Here is a 20,100-nt window from a genome sequence, read left to right on the forward strand (position 1 = left end):
CATTTATCGATTCTTGATCTTACAGCACAAGCCATTGCTGTTCTATTCAGGAATTTTTCCCCTGTACCCATATCTTCGAGGCTTTTCCCTACTTTCTCCTCTATAAGTTTCAGTGTCTCTGGTTTTATGTGGAGTTCCTTAATCCACTTACGATGCAGATTTTAGCCACGCATTGGTGACGCACGCCTTTAATTCCAGCACTTAGGAGGCAGAGGCAGGCAAATTTCTGAGTTTGAGGCCAGCTTGGTGTACAGAGTGAGTTCTAGGACAGCCAGGGTTATACAGAGAAACTCTGTCTCGAAAAAAGAAAGGAAGAAAGAAAGAAAGAAAGAAAGAAAGAAAGAAAGAAAGAAAGAAAGAAAGAAAGAAAATAAAAAGAGGCAGATTTTATTTCTTTAAATGATCAGATTAAGAACAATTTAAATTCATGGTAACTTCATATAAACATTTCTCTGTGCTTTGCTTCTCTTAAAAGAAACATCACAAAATGCGCTTTGTTTCATGAATATTTTCTAAAGATGGCTGCAGAAGTGTTCTGTAGCACCTCCTATGACAACAAGAGACAACGCACTTCCTTTGCATGCAAGGAGACCCAAAACAAATTAGCAACAGTACGTGTCATCTTGAGGGAATCTCAAAGAGGGCATCCGAGTGATAGGCAGCTGTGACCCACCTGATGTCATGGGTGCTGAGGACCACACTGAGTGCTCTGGAAGAACAGCAAGCGCTCCTAAACACTGCGTCACCTTTTTCCAGACACCCCCCTCCCCCACACACGTAATGCATTGAAATGATTTTGTAATGCTTATTTTCTGCAAAGGACTTCATCATTCTCATGTCATAGAAAGAACTGTGTTCAGAAACCATTTACAGTGCTCTCTAACAAGCTGGAAGGGTCTGGGTTTTCTCTCATGTGTTTTGAATAGTTTTCCTCATTACTTTGTAAAGATCTTTATTTTCATGAGGAGACTCAGTTATAATCTGAATGAGAGAGTTTAACTAATCAGTTGATCATCTTTTGAGGGAAGATTTATATGTTGTTAGCTTTATGAACATATATCCATAAAGGGCTTATAATTACCTTCTCCTGTGCCTACGTTCTCCTTACTCTGAACTTCTGTACCATAGTTCTAGCATTGGTAACAGGAGAAAGTGGCTATTTTTAATTTTTAGAAATTAGCCATCTAAGCTTTAAGACAGTTAAATCTTTTTTTAACATTTATTATTTTACTCATTTAATTTTATTTTATGTGATTGCATGCATGCATGTGTGTATGCATGAGTGTTTGTGCATATGTGTGTGCATCCTGTGTGTTCCAGGGATTGAACTCCAACAGTCAAGTTTGGCCACAAGGTTTTTAACCGCTGAGCCATCTTATTGATCTACATCCTAGCCTTTACATACACAGCAGATAAACCGTTCTTCAGTTTTGTGGCCAGTAAATAATAAAGTATTTAACATTCTTGGAGATTTTCTGCAGAAATTATACAGCAGTTCAAAGTAACTAATCTTGTCATGATTTCTGTTGCCCACCTGGGTCTGCTGTGTCTAGGTGCTCACCCTCCCCTCATTTTTCTGGTGCTAACTTGGAGCATGGGTTCACAGAAGGCAGTTTTCCTTTCTGTTTCAGCTTTGGCATGGTTCATGATGGTGAAGGCAACCCCTGCAGGAAAGCAGAAGGCAACATCATGTCACCCACACTGACTGGAAACAATGGGGTGTTTTCATGGTCGTCCTGCAGCCGACAGTATCTAAAGAAATTCCTCAGGTAAAATGGACAAAATCCTGGGGTCTGTGACCAGTTCTGTAGCAGTATTCAGTGGGTATGAAAGAAAATATTCAAGCCAGGCCTGGTGGATGGGCTGGCCATTGTGACTGCTTGGGAGGCTGAGACAGAATGATTGAGAGGCAATGGTCTAACCTGGGTTAGAATGTAAGTTCAGGGCCAGCCCGAAGAATAAAGAGTGAAAAAGGAGGCTTACAGATAGAGCTTATCAGTAGAGTGCTAGCCTTACATACACGAAGGTACCAGGTTTAACTTCTAGCGCCCAAAAAGGAAATGAACCAAATGGCAAACACTCCACAGAAATGCCTTTTAGTATCTCACTGAAGAAAAAGACTAAAAATTCCTACTATGATTACACTGATAATTGTAATGATCTGGTTGTTGAAAATATACTGAAGTCCTATTCCTGTGCTAGAGTCACTCCACATATTGCCTTACTGGGTGGCAAGTAAATAAATGCACTTGCTAAGTTGTCAAGCCTGACAACTTAAATTCCATACTGGGGAGTGTCATGGTGGGAAGAGAACTGACTTCTGCAGGTTGTCCTTTGACCTGCATGCTTGGGTTGTGATATTCAGAAGCTCATATATGTGGAAACATATACAGGAACACACACAGACACAAATTGCTTAATGCATGTCAGCTGGAACACTCCCAATTCAAGACTCACATTGAGATCCATTCTGATCCTAAAACCTAACATTCATAATCTCTCTCTCTCTCTCTCTACACCTCACCCCCTCCCTCCCTCCCTCTTTTCCAGAACTCCTAGATGTATAGCCTTTCTGCCGGCTAATTAATTTAATCTAACACACCGGCTTGTAGAACTTAGGAGAGCCCAGTGTCTGATTTATATTTTTAAAAAATGAACGGAGGGCTGGAGAGATGGCTTAGCAATTAAGAGTGCCAGTTGCTCTTGCAGAGGACTGGAGTTTAGGTTCTCAGCACCCATGTTGCATGGCTCACAGATGCCCATGGCTCCAGCTATAGGGATGCCCCTTTCTGACTTCTGCCAAATGCTTACACACAGAGACACGTACACTTAAGTAAAAAAAAAAAAAGAAGAGTAATCTTAAAAAAAATGAACTCAGTGCTTAATGGCATGCATGTCTCTCCATATTTTTAGTCCATATTGATTCACATAGATCTGACATAAGACATAGATATAGGCGCTCTAATCACTCCCCCTTTGACCAGATATTAGTGATGTTTCATGACAAATCGATGATCCTGATATGTTCATACCTATGCTACTGTGTATTAGCTGGAAATGTTCACAGAAAACCTGCATCAACAAGGCAGATTAAATGTGAGTAGGTATAGCTGACTGATGCCCAACTCATAGTAAAAAAATGGACAGATATTTCTGATTTATCACAACCCACGTCCTTCTATATTTCCATATTAATTTCAGGCTCATTGTTTGGGGATTGACGTTGTCTTTCCTACCTCACATGAGAATGGGCTCAGTAAATATCATAAATCAAGATCAATTCCAGGTGGATTAAATTACCGTCATGGCATCACTGTCATTTAGGGCTTTTCGTAGTAATGATAGCTACAGCAGCTATTGGCATTACCTTCGCTGCTGGGTTAAGCACATTTAATTTTCTTGTTTCATCGACGTTACAGCCCTTGTGGGAGTCATAATCCTTAAGGAGGTTTACGAGAATTATATAAAGTCATTATGGATGCACAGTTGATAGTACCTCCCTGTATATGACTCCACATTTACATTTAATATCACATACTAATTAACCCCTTAGTGATGGCACACTAATTAATCACTAATTAACCCCTTGGTGATGGCACAGTTTGATTACATAAAAAAAATGGGAGTGAGATTATTTGGTTAAAAAATATCCTTACCACATTGTCAAGACCCTTCAGAGGAGCTTTCTCCCTTCTGCCCCTGATCCTAAAGTTTATTGTATGGGGTGCTCTTACATTTTACACAAGGTCTCTTACATATGCCAACGCTGGCCTTGAACCTGATCCCCCTTCTTCGACTTCCCAAATGCTAGGATTCTAGGCCAACCACAGCACAACCAGAACCTCCTGATTCTTTGGCTATAACTTTGGTTTTGTTTGTAAAGCTTATTTGAGACAACATACATCCTTATTTCTTCTTAGTCCTATCTGTAAGAAGTATACCGTCACTTAAAACCCCATGAAGACAGATATCCTTTGTGTCTGACTTATTTTGTGCTTTAATTTCTTAAGCTAATGCTAATCATACAGTAGACTCTCAGAAGAAAAAAAAGTCCAGTGTTGTTGGGATGAGACTGTAGAGACAGGAGATTTTACTTATATTTATACTTCCATCTCCTACCCAATTCTAGTGCACATTAGTTAGATGACCAGAACTTCCAGCCCTCTATAAAACCCTTTATGACAGTGTACATTCCAACCTTTTAGACTGGACTCACTCTTTGCAATAAAACATACTTTTTTTAAAAAAAACTTTAAACACATGCCTGTGTCTCTAATCACATTCTATGCTCCTCTGCATGACTGCCCTCACAGAGGTGCAGTTTTAAATGGAAAAGGTCACAGATGAACAGAGCCGTTAATAAGGATGTGTTATCAATGTAGTACACCGCAGGCTGGCTGTCTGGTGGATGAGCCCAAGCAAACGGGACAGTATAAATATCCGGACAAACTCCCGGGACAGATTTATGATGCCGACATGCAATGTAAGTGGCAATTTGGAGCCAAAGCCAAGCTGTGCAGCCTTGGGGTTATGAAGGTATGTTTCTTTGTGATGTCTAACTTGCATTAAGGGTATGCCATGTGCCTGTACCTACCAAAAGGATAAACATTTGGTTTGCTGAGGCCAAAGGTTAGCATCTGGGTTATCTCTCAAATGTCATTTGTTTGGCATGATAATTAAGTGGTAATTTTCCTGTCAATGAATTATCCAGGCTTATCCCCCATAGACCATGTCCGCCTGGTTTAAATACCAGTTGTCTGTGTCCTTGGAAGAAAATGTTCCCCTTCTCACTGGCAGGCTTTACTCCTTGTAGTAAAGCTGAGAGTGATGGCTCCTGCTAACCAAGGCCTTTGGTTGTCTTTATGTGAGTTTAAAGTGGTGTGTTTCAAAATCACCATGCCATGAATAAACGTGTGCCCTTCACTGTGTAAGAAAACCAATACAGCAGATAAACTCTCTCTAGTACCGGAAGTTGACTTCCTCTTTCATAGTCTCAGCATGGTTTTCGAATCCACTCTTGGGAAGGAAACAAGTTCGCCGCAAAGATAAGTGAGAAAATACAGAATTCTAGTGTGTAGAAATAAGAGAAACAGGGTTGTGCTCTGTCAAGAAGTGCATTCCTAATAACATTGTAGTCCCAATGCCAATAGCATGTGCCATGATTTTAAACTTTGCTTTTTTCCAGTGTCTGGTGGAAGATACAACGCATGGGAAATAGCAGTTGGTAGCCTCTTCTTTCCTCCATTTCTTCCATGCTTTATCCTTTTCCTCTTCCCTCTCCTCCCCCTATCGCTCCTTCTCTGTCACCATAGCAACATGAATCAGCAGCTACACTGTCATCTAACTATTGCTGCCACCATTCCAGCAGTCTCTGCATGACCCTCCGTGCTACAAAAGGCATTCTGCCCAAAGATTTATTGTACCTGACCTCCGTCTTCAAAACCACTTTGAAGTAAAAGTTAGTGCTCCCCTCTCACCTACATCCCAGAGAAGGTATCCAGCTTGCCTAAAGACACGGAACTTTTAAGTGATGAAATCTAAACAAAACATACATCACATACATGGAAGTTAAGCCGCCGCCTCTCCTTCCCTGGATACCAGTTTCCCTCGATCTGACAACTCAGCAGCCGCTGTCATGACTTGTGTGGTATCTCTGTAGTTTTATGCTTTGCAGAAAGAGAACTCACCCATTAAGTCCATTCTTGAGAAACGGTATCTATCCAGTCACAGGTTTGACATGAAGCTATATAAGTTAATGCAATTTAAAAGCACTACTACTAAAAAACTAATCCACAGATGCATCTTTTGAGCATATCCTCCACGACACGTGGGCTTTGGGTTGGCAAGTGTTTATGCGTGGTAGGTTTTTAAAAATGAGCAAGTTTAAAGCTCTTTTCAATTTGCCTGTTAAATCACAACACTGGGGGAAGTAACCCATTCACTGTGTCTCCTGAGTATGAAGTTGTTCACTTCATCCTGAGATTCACCAGCTTTCCCCGTCAGTGAATACACACACGGTATAAGTGTGTAGCTCGTAATAAGGATGGTTCCCTTTAGAATTTCAGGGGAGCTCCTGAATGAGTCACATTCCACCGGGGTCACGCCTGTTCTGTGTCAGGCCGTGAGGAGGGTGTCAGAACCTCGCCTTAATCATTTTCTGGTGCCACATCATATTTTTAAAGATGCTATCTCAGCCTTTGTTGACCCTGGAAAGCATAGTGGATGGAAATGAAAATTCTAAATGAAATGACCTAAAATGATGGCCAGCTCAGAGATGCCTGGTTGTCTGGAAGCGAGCTGGGGCGTCTGGGTTAACAGAGACGGTTTATGATGGCAGTGGAGGGGGAAGGTGCGATTGATTGATGGCTCCTAAGTGTGGGTTTGTTTTCCCTGTGAACTAGCCTTTGGTATTTCACTAATCTTGCTTATAACCTGAGTCATGGACACACCTCTAATGGTTATACATAGTGCCCTGCTGTGCTCTAACACACACACACACACATTTTTTCAACACAGTAAAATCCCATTAAAACTATTTTGCATTTATCTTCAAGGCCTTCACTGTGCTGTCATTGCTCTTTCAACCTTTTCCCTTTAATCTTCATGAACTTTGCCATTCCTCCTAGAAAGGCAGGGTAACATGGTAGTTATAAGCATGTCTACAGAGGTAGGGATAGTTCAGTGGTTAGGAGTGCTGCTTGTTCTTCCAGAGGACCTAAGTACAATTCCCAAACCTATACTGGGCTCCTTATAACTTCCTATACTCTAGCTTCAAGAGATCTGACAGCGTCTTTGGCATTCTTGGAGCACCTACACTTATGTGCAAGCACACACACACACACACACACACACACACACACACACATGCAGAGAGAGAGAGAGAGAGAGAGAGAGAGAGAGAGAGAGAGAGAGAGAATGAATTTAAATAAAATAATTCTTTTTAATAAAAAGTACACATATTCAACCCTTGGGAGTTAAGGCAGACCTGGGGTTAGTATCTAATTTCAACTTTGCCTAGAATCCTGGATAAATAATTTATCCTCCCTTGACCTGCACGCCCACATCTGTAAAGAGAAGGTAATAGCTCTCTGTCAAATTTGTGAGATTGTTCTATGGGTCTAGTTGCATCCTTCTACATAAGGGTGTCTTCTCTTGATCTCGTTCATGTTCAACGTCACTGCCACCAGCTTGCCTGACGTTTTCATGAAGAAAGAGGTGTCTGAGACTATTTTTTACTTGTACCCACTCTCTCTCTCTTCTTCCAGCTTCACATTATAATCTCACTGCAAATGTTAAGCCAGAAAGGGAGATAGTGGGGACAGTCCCAGGGTATTATAGTGTCCCCACTCACATGAGAACTAACTGGGGTCACAGGAAAAATACCTTGGTTTCTGTTGTGTGAAATTCTCTGGGGAGTCAGAAGCACATTTTTAAAAGAGATTTATTTACTTATTTTATGTATATGAGTACACTGTAGCAGTATTCAGACATACCAGGTCCCCTTACAGATGGTTGTGAGCCACCATGTGATTGCTGGGAATGGAACTCAGGACCTCTGGAAGACCAGTCAGTGCTCTAAACTGCTGAGCACCTTCAAATTTTCTATTTGATATTTCCTTTCTCATGTGCACAACCCTTCCCTGTGGATTTCCCATTCTAGCATACCTCATTGACTTCTGTATGATAAACATGGAACCATTCTGTACTGCTAGAGATGTGAGATACCTCTCTTTCTCCCCCAAGATAATTTAAATACGATTTCCCCTGAGCTCCATCTTATGCATCACCATTGTGAACTTATGGCTCCATACTGGAATCATATATACTTGTTTCTTGCTTGAGTTTGTGTAAAACCTACTCACTACTTGTCTGACGTAACAGGAGGTTCCCCCATAATTCGCCTTGTAACAAACAACAGTTGGTCTAGGTTCACTGTTTTAAAAACTCCCACTTTCATAAAGTAGATTTTGCTTCCATTCCCGCTTTCATCCTTCAGGGTGATTTATGTGATAGAAGGGGTATCTCAGGCTGGGGAAAATGGCTCAGTAGATAAGGTGTGAGAACAGAGTTGTATCCTCAGCATCCATTTAAAATCCAGGTTGTTGAGTATGGCAATTAGCCTGTAATTCCAAGGATCAGAAGGCAGGATAAATATTTTGGGCTAAACTGGAAGAATCAATAGACTTCAGCTTCAGTAGGAGACCCAGTCTTAAAAAAAAAAAAAAAAAAAACAAAACCAAACCCCAAACCAAAACAAACAAACAAAAATGTATACAGTTGAGGAAGATACCCAGCATTGACCTCTGGCCTCTAAACACATATGCCCTTCCACATTCCAACATGCATACACACTTAAGCATGCCAGATACATATATGCAAAGTGAGGTAGCACTGGGAATGCAGGCTACAAGGTATTCCCAGCATTGCTTGTCTGTGCCATTTGGCTAAAGAAACCATATTTCTCTTGTAATGATCTTCTAAAGATACCTCACCTCCAACAGAGAGTTTGGCTTGCCCCTTTTATCTGCAAAACGGGAGGTGCATAGTTTAAAGCTAGATCGTGTTGCAGACCAGTTGGCCACAAAAACAAAACAAGCAAAAATGTATACAGTTGATTGCAGCCACACTCCAATTCTTCTCAATCTGTAATTGTTTGTTTTTCTAGATCTCTCCTTGTCTGAATCCAGTGTTTCATTAATATACCAATAGAAAAATCTATGGCACTAATATTGTTCCCCTTGAACTCAACAGTAAGGCAATTGAAGGGAACTAATCTAAGATCACATGTAGAGTCCCAATAGAAAAGAAAACAATGAAACCCTGGCTTCTGAGTCAACATGGCAATCCATGTTGACTTGATTATATATATTTGAATGAACTTTTTGAACACTGAGGAATGTAACCATTGATTTATGTAGAAATAGCTATATCTTTATACAAATACCTTTACCCTTGGATCCAGAAAATGCCCTCCAAATGGGGAACGCCAGGGCCAAAAAGTGGGAGTGGGTGGGTGGGGGAGCGGGTGAGGGATTGGGTGGGGGACTTTTGGGATAGCATTGGAAATGTAAATGAAATAAATACTTAATAAAAAATAAAACATTTACTGATAGGCAAGAAAGAAGTAAACTCGTCTTTGGAAAATATAAAATTTTATCATTTACTAAGGACACACAGTTGCACATGAATGAGATGAATACAAGTTTTTGTTTTTGCAGAAAGGATTAAATCTTGTTTAAGAATTTGAAAAAAAAAAAAGTAACCATACACAGAAACATAAAGAACTAAAAACTACATGTTGGGGTGGGGGGTGGGGGTGGGGGGAAGCCATGAGTCCATTTGGTACAATTCTACATTTTGAAGTTGAAGGACAGATGTTGAGGGAAATAATAAAATATGACCCTGCCGACTCTTGGCAGTGCCAGGCCATGTTCCCGCACTCCTGCTGCTGCCAACAACTCTCTAGAGCTAGCCCCTGTGCCAGGTGATCTCACTTGCTCGGTCTCTTGGTCTGCCAACTTGCTGGCCCTGTGAGGCCACAGGGCTCCCAACAGACTATCTCTAAGATGCGCCCCCCCCCAAGTTCCTCTTGCTTCCATATAACGCCCCACACACCCCTGGTTAGCCTTCTCAACACCTAGTAGAAACAAGACTTTTAAGCTTATAGTTAACCAATTAGATTTATATATCAATTTAATTGAAATTTACAAGATGCCAATACAATAATTTCAGAGCCAATTGATAACGATAAAGCTTTAACCCAATTATTCTAACCTTTTGATAACACCACATCAGCCCCTTATGGTTCTCTGTCTCCCCCTGAGACCTCTCTCTCTGTCTCCTCAACTCGTTCGGCCTCCCTTCTCTTGTCCAATCACAAGCCTCCCACTGCCCTAATGTGATTGGACAGGGAAAATCCTGCAACAGACAGATAATGCCATATCTGACAGCTATCTGAACGGTGGTTGCCTGCAAGAGGGTCATTTTGAAGGGTGACTAATGTTTTGTCTTGATTTGTGGTGGTGTCTACTCTATTACATACACTTCATCAGAGCTTTGAGGACCATATGCTTAAAACGGGTGCATATGGCTACGAGTGGATTGAACTAGAGTCTTAAAATGATGTCAGTAACACTATCTGTTGGTTGCTGCTTTTTACTTACTGTCCCCACTTAAAAGCTTGGGTGGAGAGATTAAACACAATGTATTTCAGTCCCAGCCTAGGAGAGACTCCCTGCTAAGAGCAGTTGAAGAATTCTTCCTGAGTCTCATTTTTCCCATTAAGCACACTGAAGAGAACAGGTATAGAGTCATTCAAGTAATAGAGGGGAAACTCATAGCAAGAAGACTTGGATTTTTGTTTTGTCCTTTTCTTTCTTGTCTTGTCTTTTCAATAGTGAATTGAACTTAGAGCTTCCTGCATGCTAGATAAGTGCTCTTCCTTGAACTAATATTCCCAGCAGTGCCCAATTTCATTATGTTTTTCGGAACATTTTATCAGAGTCTCATAGCTTTTTTTTTTTTTTTGAGTTATATTCTTACCATGTAGACCAGCCTAGCCTCAGAAGCATTGAGTTCCACCTGCCTCTGCCTCCTGAGTGCTGAGTTAAAGATGTGTGCCACCACCACGGGCATGTTTATTGAAGATTCCTCTTGAGATTCCCAGATTCTTCACTACCAGTGAGGTTGTTTTCTAATTTTAAAGTCCATCATTTTAATTTGCATACTGACTTGTTGAAAATATTTATTGAAGTCTGCCTTGTACCCTGCCCTTACAACAGTGGCACTCTGTTAGGAAGGAAGATGATGATATATGGAGAATATTATAAACAAAACTTTATAAACAAATTATTGGTGAAACGACTTTGGAATAGAATGGGTTTAAGGTACATTAGGTGGTGGCTGATTCAATTTTTATTAGTGATGCTGGGGTGTTACTAAGTTTTAGAGCATTTGCCTAGCATATGTGAAGCCCTGATAGACACACATGAAAACTCACATGCATGTGCAAGCACATACGCACAAATGAGTTCTGAAAGTGAGCTTTTGGTAGGCTGGGAGGAAATAAGAAAGTGGGCCACTGTTAGGCATTTTGCTGGTAATACAAATAGAATGAGAGATGCAAAGGCCAGTGTTTGGAGCAACCCAGGTGCTTTCAGAGTGCTGAGCCAATGTAGATAGAGTGCTGTAAGCAAGTGTGCTGCTTAGTTTAACTGTAAACTTAATACAACATAGAATCACCCATGAAAGGGAGTCTTAATGAAGAATTATCTAGATCAGATGGGCTACTGGGGTTGTGTGAGGGGTATTTCTTGATGATTAATTGATATGGGAAGACTCAGCCCACTGTGGGAGGCACCATTCCCTAGTAAGGGAGCCCTGAAGCATATAAGAAAGGAGAAAGCTAGCTGAGATCAAGCAAACATTGATACATTGATTCTTTCACTGATTTGATTGGGGACTAGCTGCTTCAAGGTCCTGATACTGCGACTTCTTTGTTAGGGTGGACTGTAATCTGGAATTGTTATTAACCAACTCATCTTTTCCCTTATAAGCTGCTTTTAGTTGGAGGTTTTATCACAGTCGAGGGAATGAAACCACAACAGCAAGAGGTAACCTGTAAGATATGAGAGCAGAGGGATAAAGAGGATTCAGTATCTGGCATGGAAGGGGATGAGGACTTTGGACTACATTGAGTGTAGTGAGACAGCATCATGTGGTTTGAACAAAGAAATAACATGAACTGACTGACTTACATGGAAGGCTCCCTCAAGCTCATAATGCTGGCTAGTATAACTTGCTATAATGATGGAACTGTCCTCTGTTATTGATTATGATACTCGCATATCATATCTGACTCTCAAAAGTGTGACATGTGACTAGGGCAAAAGTCATATACAGCTATGGGCCATTATATCAGATAGTGCCTTGCTGAGAATTCACTGGGTAGGGATGGAGATAAATAGAACAACTTGCCATTTGATAAAGGGTATGGCATAAAGGCACATGGAAAGAGGCAGGGGACAGGGCGGCAGCAATGGGTGTGGGAACAATTGTTTAAATTCAGGAGGTATTTTGAAGGTAAAGTCAACATGGTTGTACACCTTAAGAAGGATCAGTGAGTATCTGGATACATATACAACCTATAGAACTTGAGTTTTCAGAAGCTTTTAAACCTCTTCAACATGTCATATTTTACTCGAAGGAACTCATCCTGTGGAATATAACCAGAGAGCATGGGTCAGCAAATGACAGGACCCAGTCCAGCCAGCACAGCTTAAATATGTGGTCTTGTTGAGGTGGGAGGATCATATCCAGGCAACATGAAACCTTAGGGTCTCTATGGTTATTTCTCTTTCTCTTAAATTATGACTTAAGTCCAGGTAATTATAGATAAGACAAAGTAGAATATACTGGAGGGGGAGAGAGGGGGAGGTGCCAGCAAAAAAAAAAAAAGTGCAAGCTCCCATTTTTTGTTTACTTTGAAAGGGAGTTTTCTCAGAGGGTTTTTGTGGTCGTTAAAGCATGTCGTCGGCTATAATTACGTTTGACTTCTGCACTTCACCACAGGGGAAATAACATGTCCGTACAGCCTGTCTCCTTTCACTCTGGAATCCCCGTGTTTTGCCTGCTCTTCTCCAGCTGCCCTTTGTCTCAGCCCTGTGGCTTGGCTTTGGCTGTGGTGTCTAGACCACCCTCCCCCTCCACTTCTTCCCTTTCTCCTCATGGTCTCTCCTTTTCTTTACTCTATGCTGGGATCATTTTGACAGCTGCCATTGGCTGTAGGAAACAAACCTATTTAGTCTTCAATGTTATGGCTTGAACTGCACTAGGTTTGAAGACGCTCACTAGCAAAATGATCTTTTCCCCAAATGGATAGATGACACCTCTAGCCCTTGTCCATAGGCGTGATTTGAACTGTTTCCATGGACATCAAGTTCATAGGAGTGACTTGAACTATTTCCATAGAGACCCCTTTCTCCTCAGTCCAACCTACACACCTCACATCTCTTCCTCAAAAACTGCCTTCAGCTTGAGAGTACCTTGGTATGGGAGCCCATATAGATGTTATCCCATTTGTTGAGAGGCCACCTCAAAACCCTTTAAATTGCTTCATATGTTTCCTGCCAAGAATTACCTTGCAGTGGTACTGGGAAATCACAAGGTTAAGAATGTGGCAGTGATGGTGACAATAAAAGCCACCACATTAGGAGCCATGTGTGCCAGGCAGAATGGTCCCTGACTGTGTGGTGTCTCATTTGTCCATAAGAACGCCTCTGTGGGGTCAGGTGGTCATTTGATCACTTGCAGACTGACAACTAGAGAAAAGTGGACCTGTAGCCAGCCGGTAGCAGTTCTAAACCATGCCAGGGACATGGCCTGAGTTAGAGTTGCTTGCCTCCTCACTTGTGGTCTGCTACCCAGGATATTGTCACTGTCATCAGAAAACAGACCTCAGGCCCAGCAAGATGATGTCTCAGAGGGTAAAGGTACTTGCCACTAAGCCCAATGGCCTGAGTTTGATTGCCAGGACTCACAGGGTGAAAGGAGAGAACTGATGCCTGCAAGTGGCCCACTGACCTCCACCTGTGTATGCTCATATAGGCATGCATGTACACACATACTCATGCGTGCACGTGTGCATGTTCACACACACACACACACAGACACATACACACACACCCCAACCTACCTTCTTCTTAGGTCCAACTGTTAGCGCTCTGGACATTAGTCAGTGCTACGACCCCAATCATAAACATACACGATCATGCAGGTTCCACAGACTCTTCCTCCTTATCTCTACTGACTGCAACAAATTGTTTTACTTACTTCTACCAACTCAGATTGCCTGTACCTTCTGAGGAGTTTGGTTGATCGCATCCATCCCCTAGTAAAATACCTTACCCCAAAGCTTTTTGACTGTTTGACCTTTTTGTGTGTGTTATCAGTCTCACCTCACCTCACCTTTTCCTTTCTTTTTTTTTTTTTTCTCTCTCTCTCTCTTCCTTTCAGGACATTTGCAAGTCACTCTGGTGCCACCGCATGGGCCACAGATGTGAAACCAAGTTCATGCCTGCAGCCGAGGGGACCGCTTGTGGCTTGAGTATGGTAACTGTGCACTTGTTAGTCTGTAGCTCTGGAATGGTGCTGAGGTCATAAAACTATAGCCATAGCACAGCACATTTTCTCGGCTGCTGCTGTTTTTCTTCTTCTAGCTTCTCTTTAAAGTAGCCAGCGTTACCAGGAGAGGATTACAAAGCAGACAGAATTCCAATAGAAGCCAGTTCATTCGTTTTTATGCAAATGTTTTATTTGTGTTTCTCCCTTTTAGATGGGGCCTAGTGTCTTAAGTATCTCTATATCACTCAATTGATAGGCTTCTCTGTGTTCTGTTTTGGAGCTAAACTCCATGTCCTATGAAAGCGCCCCAGGGGCAGGTGTTCCCATGAGTAACAGATATGATTGTCTACACAACCTTTCATATTCATTTCTATTGTCTTCCTAGGAAGGTATGGAAGGAAAGATGCTCTTGACATAGAAATAATTGAAGCAGATTAAGCAAGTCCATTTGAAAGATCACAATAGATGAGTTGGTACACAGTTGCTGATCTCTGTAATTCACTTTCTTAAAACACTATTAACCCAAGGAGAAGAATTGGTCATTTAAAGTGATTTCAATTCCTTGGTGACTATTGAGTACTGAGTATCAGGATAAGGCTCTGAAGGTAAGGAAAAGAGATATACTGAAAGTCAGCCCTAGTCTTCCAAGAACCCATAGCAGAAGCCATCAACTGTAACTAGCCTTGAGACATCTCTTCCTTAAGCACTAGTTGCTATCACCCAGTAAAAGAATTCAGAATGAAAGCAGAATACACATACCAAAGTGGACACTGGAGTTTAAATTAGAGAGTCTTTTGAGAGAGTATAGAAATGGAGGCAGAACACAGAAGAAACTAAAATGGGAGAAAGCCAAGTACTTACATCTCAAGATGTATATGCAAGAAAGAGGAAGGTCTGAGGGAGAGATGTCTCAGTGGGTAAGAGCACTGGCTACTTTTCCAAAGGAGTCAGATACAATTCCTGTCACCCACATGGCAGCTTACAATTGTCTGTTTCTCCAGTTTCATGGAATATGACATCCTCTCACACACATATAAGCAGGCAGAACACCGTGCACATAAAAGAAAATAAATACAGTATTTGAAAAGTTTTAGCAAGAAGAAGGAGGAGGAGGAGGAGGAGGAGAAGAAGAAAGAGGAAGTTCTATGTTGTCATGCTCTAAGTCAGGGCACTGGTGTTCATTCTGTAATCCCAGCATTCAAAACACCAAGACAGAAGGATCTCCATGAGTTTGAGGTCAGCCTAGGTTGTGTAGCAAGTTCCATAATACATTTTAAAAGGTACAGTGCAAGTCTTGGCTACTCAGTAATACTGAATATTTAAGAAACACTGGGGATATGTGTGATAGATAAGATTACATGGGTATCTAATATTTATATTTATATATATGCGAGTGTGTACACATAGAATTTTATGTATGCGTGTGTGTTATTTGCATCCACATGTAGATTTCTGTAAATTCCAATTTGTTACACAGATTGCAAAAGCACAAGAAGGCAGTCTGCCAGCAGCCTGACCTAGGACCAGGGTGAATTATGGTAGCTCAGTTCATTCATCATTTCTGTGATGGACACAGAAATAAAGGAACATACTTCCAATGAAGAAATTAGATTAAATTTGAGGGCCATTTGGTCTGTAATTTGTTTGGTTATAAGGAGTGGAATGAGTCCTAGGTAGGTATGAAATCTAGACTCTGCTGTGTGGTATGAAATCTAGACTCTGCTAGGTGTGTTATATTTGTGTCCCTGGGCAACTGAGCAAGGCAGTGTTTACCTATTAATTTCCCATATGCAAAGTAGTCTTTAATTCCTAACTGCTTGAAAAGATGCTAGAAGGCTTGGTGTGTACCAGTCCCCTACTGTTTTTGGGACACCAGAGCAACTTGATTTTCTATGGTGGCTGCTGATACTAAGGGGGATTTTTGTCCACTATCAGCCCTGTAAAGAGTCTGTGATTCCCAGCGAAAAAGATGTGTGGTGACAGTAGCCAAAACCCTCAGATGACCAACTGGTTCTCCATAGTATTATCTGATCTCAAACTCTGAAATGGCAATTAACCCAGACAAGAGAAAAGCTTACAACAAAGGGATTGATCTGCCCATGGCAAGAATCTTAAGAAAGGAAAAAGCATAACCAAGACAAAACTCACTATCAACAAAGCGACACAGTAAACAGTCACGCAGGGAAAGGGGAGACCTGGAAGTCAGATAGGCCCCCTTTAATTCTGCAACTGAACCCCACTTCTCAGCCAAACTGGACATCACCTAAACCTCAGCCCTTTGGATCAAAGTGCAGAGGTTTTTCAGGAATGTGTACGGTTCTGCTAAGTCTTGCAGGACTTAGCTCCAAGTGAAAACACATCAAGGAATAATAAAAGCACTACTACTGGAGACAAACACAAGCCCTTAGAGAAAGACCTGAAAGAGAGGCAGAGAGGGGACATGGGCAAAACCTGAGTTTCCTGCAAAGGAACAAATAGCACTGGAGGCTAAGAGAAAAGAATCTTTATCCCGCCTGTGTGACTCACAGTCAAATGAAAGCCTCGGAACAGAAGATGCTGAAGCTCAACCGTCATCAGAGGGTCTGAAATGGGTACCTTCTGTGGATGCAATTTGTTTGTACAGAAAGCTGCTAATTTCATATGAGATGAGTATGGGGCAGTTGAATAGGGTAAAGCACACATTAGCTGTATCTTGCATCTGCTTTGACAGTAGAATAATCACAGTGATCAAGTCTTGCATGCCTTATAATTGTTCCATAAGTAGCACCGGCTCCAAGCAAAAAAGGGATCCTTGTAATTCGGTCTGAATACTTGCGCCACTGTATAGAATCTTATCTGTATGTTTTTCTCTGCATAGACAGTTCAATAAGGCACGTGCCTCTCAGCATGTGGATAGGAAATGCCGCCTTTCTCTAGAACAGTGGTTCTCAGCCTTTCTAATGCTATGCCCCTTTAATACGGTTTCTCATGTTGTAGTGACCCCCCCCAACCATAACATTATTTCATTGCTACTTCAAAACTTCAGTGAATCATAATGACAATATCTGATATGCAGGATGTCGGAATTGTGATCACCATAGGTGTCGTGACCCACAAGTTGAGAACCACTGCTCTAGAGGAAGCCTTGAAAATGCCGGAAACAGCCAGGAGCCCCTGAACATTCATACCACACAGCAAAGAAGGGCTGTGTCACAGAGTCGCCTACTGTCCCTCCTGCCTTCCCAGACCCCATTTCCCTTTTTGATTGTGTAGCACTTTGCCTCTTCCAAACTTTCTCAGGTGGCCTCTGATGGGAACCGTGTTGCGTGTTCTTTTGCAGTGGTGTCGGCAAGGCCAGTGTGTAAAGCTTGGAGAACTCGGGCCCCGGCCCATCCATGGCCAGTGGTCTGCCTGGTCGAAGTGGTCAGAATGTTCTCGCACGTGCGGCGGAGGAGTCAAGTTCCAGGAGAGACACTGTAGTAACCCCAAGTAAGGCTCCAGAAAGATTTGACCTTTGGGATTGTTTTTTTCTTCCTTCCGGTTCAAAGCAACCAGCCAAGGTTTTACTGTTTACATATGAAGGCTCTGTGCACTGGAAGGAGGGGTGGGAAGAGGCATGGAGTGTAGACTTCAAAATACAGAATCACTCTGCGTAAATACGACGCACACCTTTAATCCCAGAACTTGGGAGGCAGAGGCAGGTGGGTTTCTGAGTTCGAGGCCAGCCTGGTCTACAAAGTAAGTTCCAGGACAGCCAGGGCTACACAGAGAAATCCTGTCTCAAAAAAGAAAAAAGATTCTGATAGCTCACTGAGCTTTTTTCTTAGTTTGAACCAAGGCTCTGCCGTCCTAGAATCGAATACCTGAACTGTTGTACAGCCAAGCGGCTTGGTGGGTAGAATGTGTGTCTCCAACAGATGAACTCAGAACGTGTTATGACTTTTGACCTTGCAGGGTGAGTCAGCTCCAATCCCTGTTGGCGGACCCATCTGACTTCTCAAAAGATAGCAGAAACAAAAGCATGCATCCGTGCACTTGAAATTTCTAAATATTGACGACAAACATTAATTATCATTGAAAGTAAAACAAAAAGACACTGTGAGGACTAATTAGAGCATGCAGTCGCATGGGGAAATTGGGCTGTGGTCACCTTGACAGACTCTGTGGTCTGTTCATCATGGGGCCGGGGCCTGAGAAAACACAAGGATGCTTTAGTAACTTGGAAAGACTGAGTCACGTGTGGAAGGAAGACTTCTCTTTTTCCTGGTAGAAATATTTGAGGCTGTGTAGGTACAAAGACTCCAGAATGTTCATGGGCCCTTTTCTAGCTGTGTCTGACTTTGGGAAAGTCACAGAAATCTAAGCTTGTGTTATATACACAATGAGACTTTAGATCCATCTCAGAAGATTTAGAAGGATTAGGAATAGTGTCTATAAAATCCCTCCAATGCCTGGGGTGGTGGCGGTGGCGGTGGCAGTGGCATACGCCTACAATCTCAGCACTCAGGAGGCTGAGCCAGGAGGATTAAGGCTCATCTGGGCGGCACAGTAAAATATTATACTGAGGTGGGGGACACAGCATAGTGAGATCTTAAATTGAGAGAGGAAAGACAGACAGGAAGACAGGCAGAGACAGCAAGACAGACACAGTGAGATCTTATATTGAAAGAGATGGAAAGACTGAGACAAAGAGAAAGAAAGAGACAGAGACAGAGTGAGATGTTATATTGAGAGTGACAGACAGATGGATATAGAAACAGAGACATAAACAGACAGGCAGACACCAACTGATCTGAAAAACAAGAAACATTCAATAGACAACAAAAGGTTCTGACATCCATATGGTACCCACAGTCCTCATCTCAACCTCCCTAGGATAACAGAGTCACAGATAACCACCCCATAAAGGAAGTGGTATCAGAGGCATCACTAACAGTGTCCTGTAGAGTATGGTAGATTGGCAAGAGTTAATTTTACCGCCAGTTTGAGGGTTGGCAGCCACGGGGGTTTAGACCATAAGCTATGGAGCCCAGCACCCTGGCCCTACACCCTAACCCTACGCTGCCAGCTGTGACGCCACCAGCAACTTGCTCTTCCTTTCCCCAGAGTCCTTGCATATGAACATGGGGTCAAGATGACCCAAACACCAGCCCAGCTGAGGTCTATAAAGTGCTCTCTCTGCAAGACGGCTGGCAGCCCATAAGCACAGCAGAAATGTTGGGTGAACTGAGAATCAAAATACTTAATGAAGTCAAAGAAATAAAGGAAACTTTTTCTCAAGAGACAAACTTCAGGTCCTTCATCTGAGTCAGCTATAAAAAGCTTTTCAGTTTCTCATTCCCAAACTCCAAGGTACAGGTTGGAGATAATTAGATGCTGTGTGTTGGTGCTTCCTGGGATATCTTATTCGACTCTAGAGCCAGCTGGCCTCCCTCCCCCTCCCCCTCCCCTCCCCAACCCCCTCCCCTGAGGATTGATTCTGGGGACTTACACATAATAGTGAAGCATCCTAGCCCTCCCCCTTCCCCCCCCTTTCCTCCCCTCCCCATCCCCATCCCCTCCCTTTCCCCCTTCCCTCCCCCTCTCCCTTCCCCTCCCCTGAGGGTTGATTCTGGGGCCTTACACATAATAGTGAAGCATCCTAGCCCTGAGCAAGCTCCCTTTGCAGATCTTCTTTAGCTTTGTATTTACAGATGAGATCCTGGCTTGCCATGAACTCTTTACCTACCCCAGGCTGGCCTTTAATTTGCAGTACAACTCCCTCAGCCTCACAAATAGCTCTGATTACAAACCTACCTACAGTCATGCAGGTCTCAGTAAATCTAGAGCCTTTGAGACCTGGGATTATTGATGTAAAACAAAACGAAGTTCTCTGTGAGTTTATCACTTAAGATTTATTTTATTATGTCTAGTGTATGTAGGGGGGGATTGTACATATGTGCATGTGTAGATACATATGTGTACAGGTGCCTGCAGAGGCCAGAATAGGGTCTCCTGAAG

General features: G+C 42.3%; 1 protein-coding gene across 3 annotated transcripts in view; it reads left to right on the top strand.

Moving 5' to 3' along the window:
- The window catches only part of Adamts18 (ADAM metallopeptidase with thrombospondin type 1 motif 18), a 155,421-nt gene that overhangs the window by 88,041 nt on the left and 47,280 nt on the right, over positions 1-20,100 (top strand). For all 3 annotated transcript variants that reach the window (XM_085844260.1, XM_021170369.3, XM_085844261.1), the window contains 4 exons: positions 1,632-1,769; positions 4,383-4,536; positions 14,014-14,109; positions 17,441-17,589. In XM_085844260.1, coding sequence (XP_085700386.1) covers positions 1,632-1,769; positions 4,383-4,536; positions 14,014-14,109; positions 17,441-17,589 — 537 coding nt within the window. The remainder of the gene's footprint in view (positions 1-1,631; positions 1,770-4,382; positions 4,537-14,013; positions 14,110-17,440; positions 17,590-20,100) is intronic.

The sequence above is a fragment of the Mus caroli genome, unplaced genomic scaffold, assembly GCF_978045245.1.
Source record: "Mus caroli unplaced genomic scaffold, Mus_caroli_1 scaffold_10, whole genome shotgun sequence".
Taxonomy (NCBI): domain Eukaryota; kingdom Metazoa; phylum Chordata; class Mammalia; order Rodentia; family Muridae; genus Mus; species Mus caroli.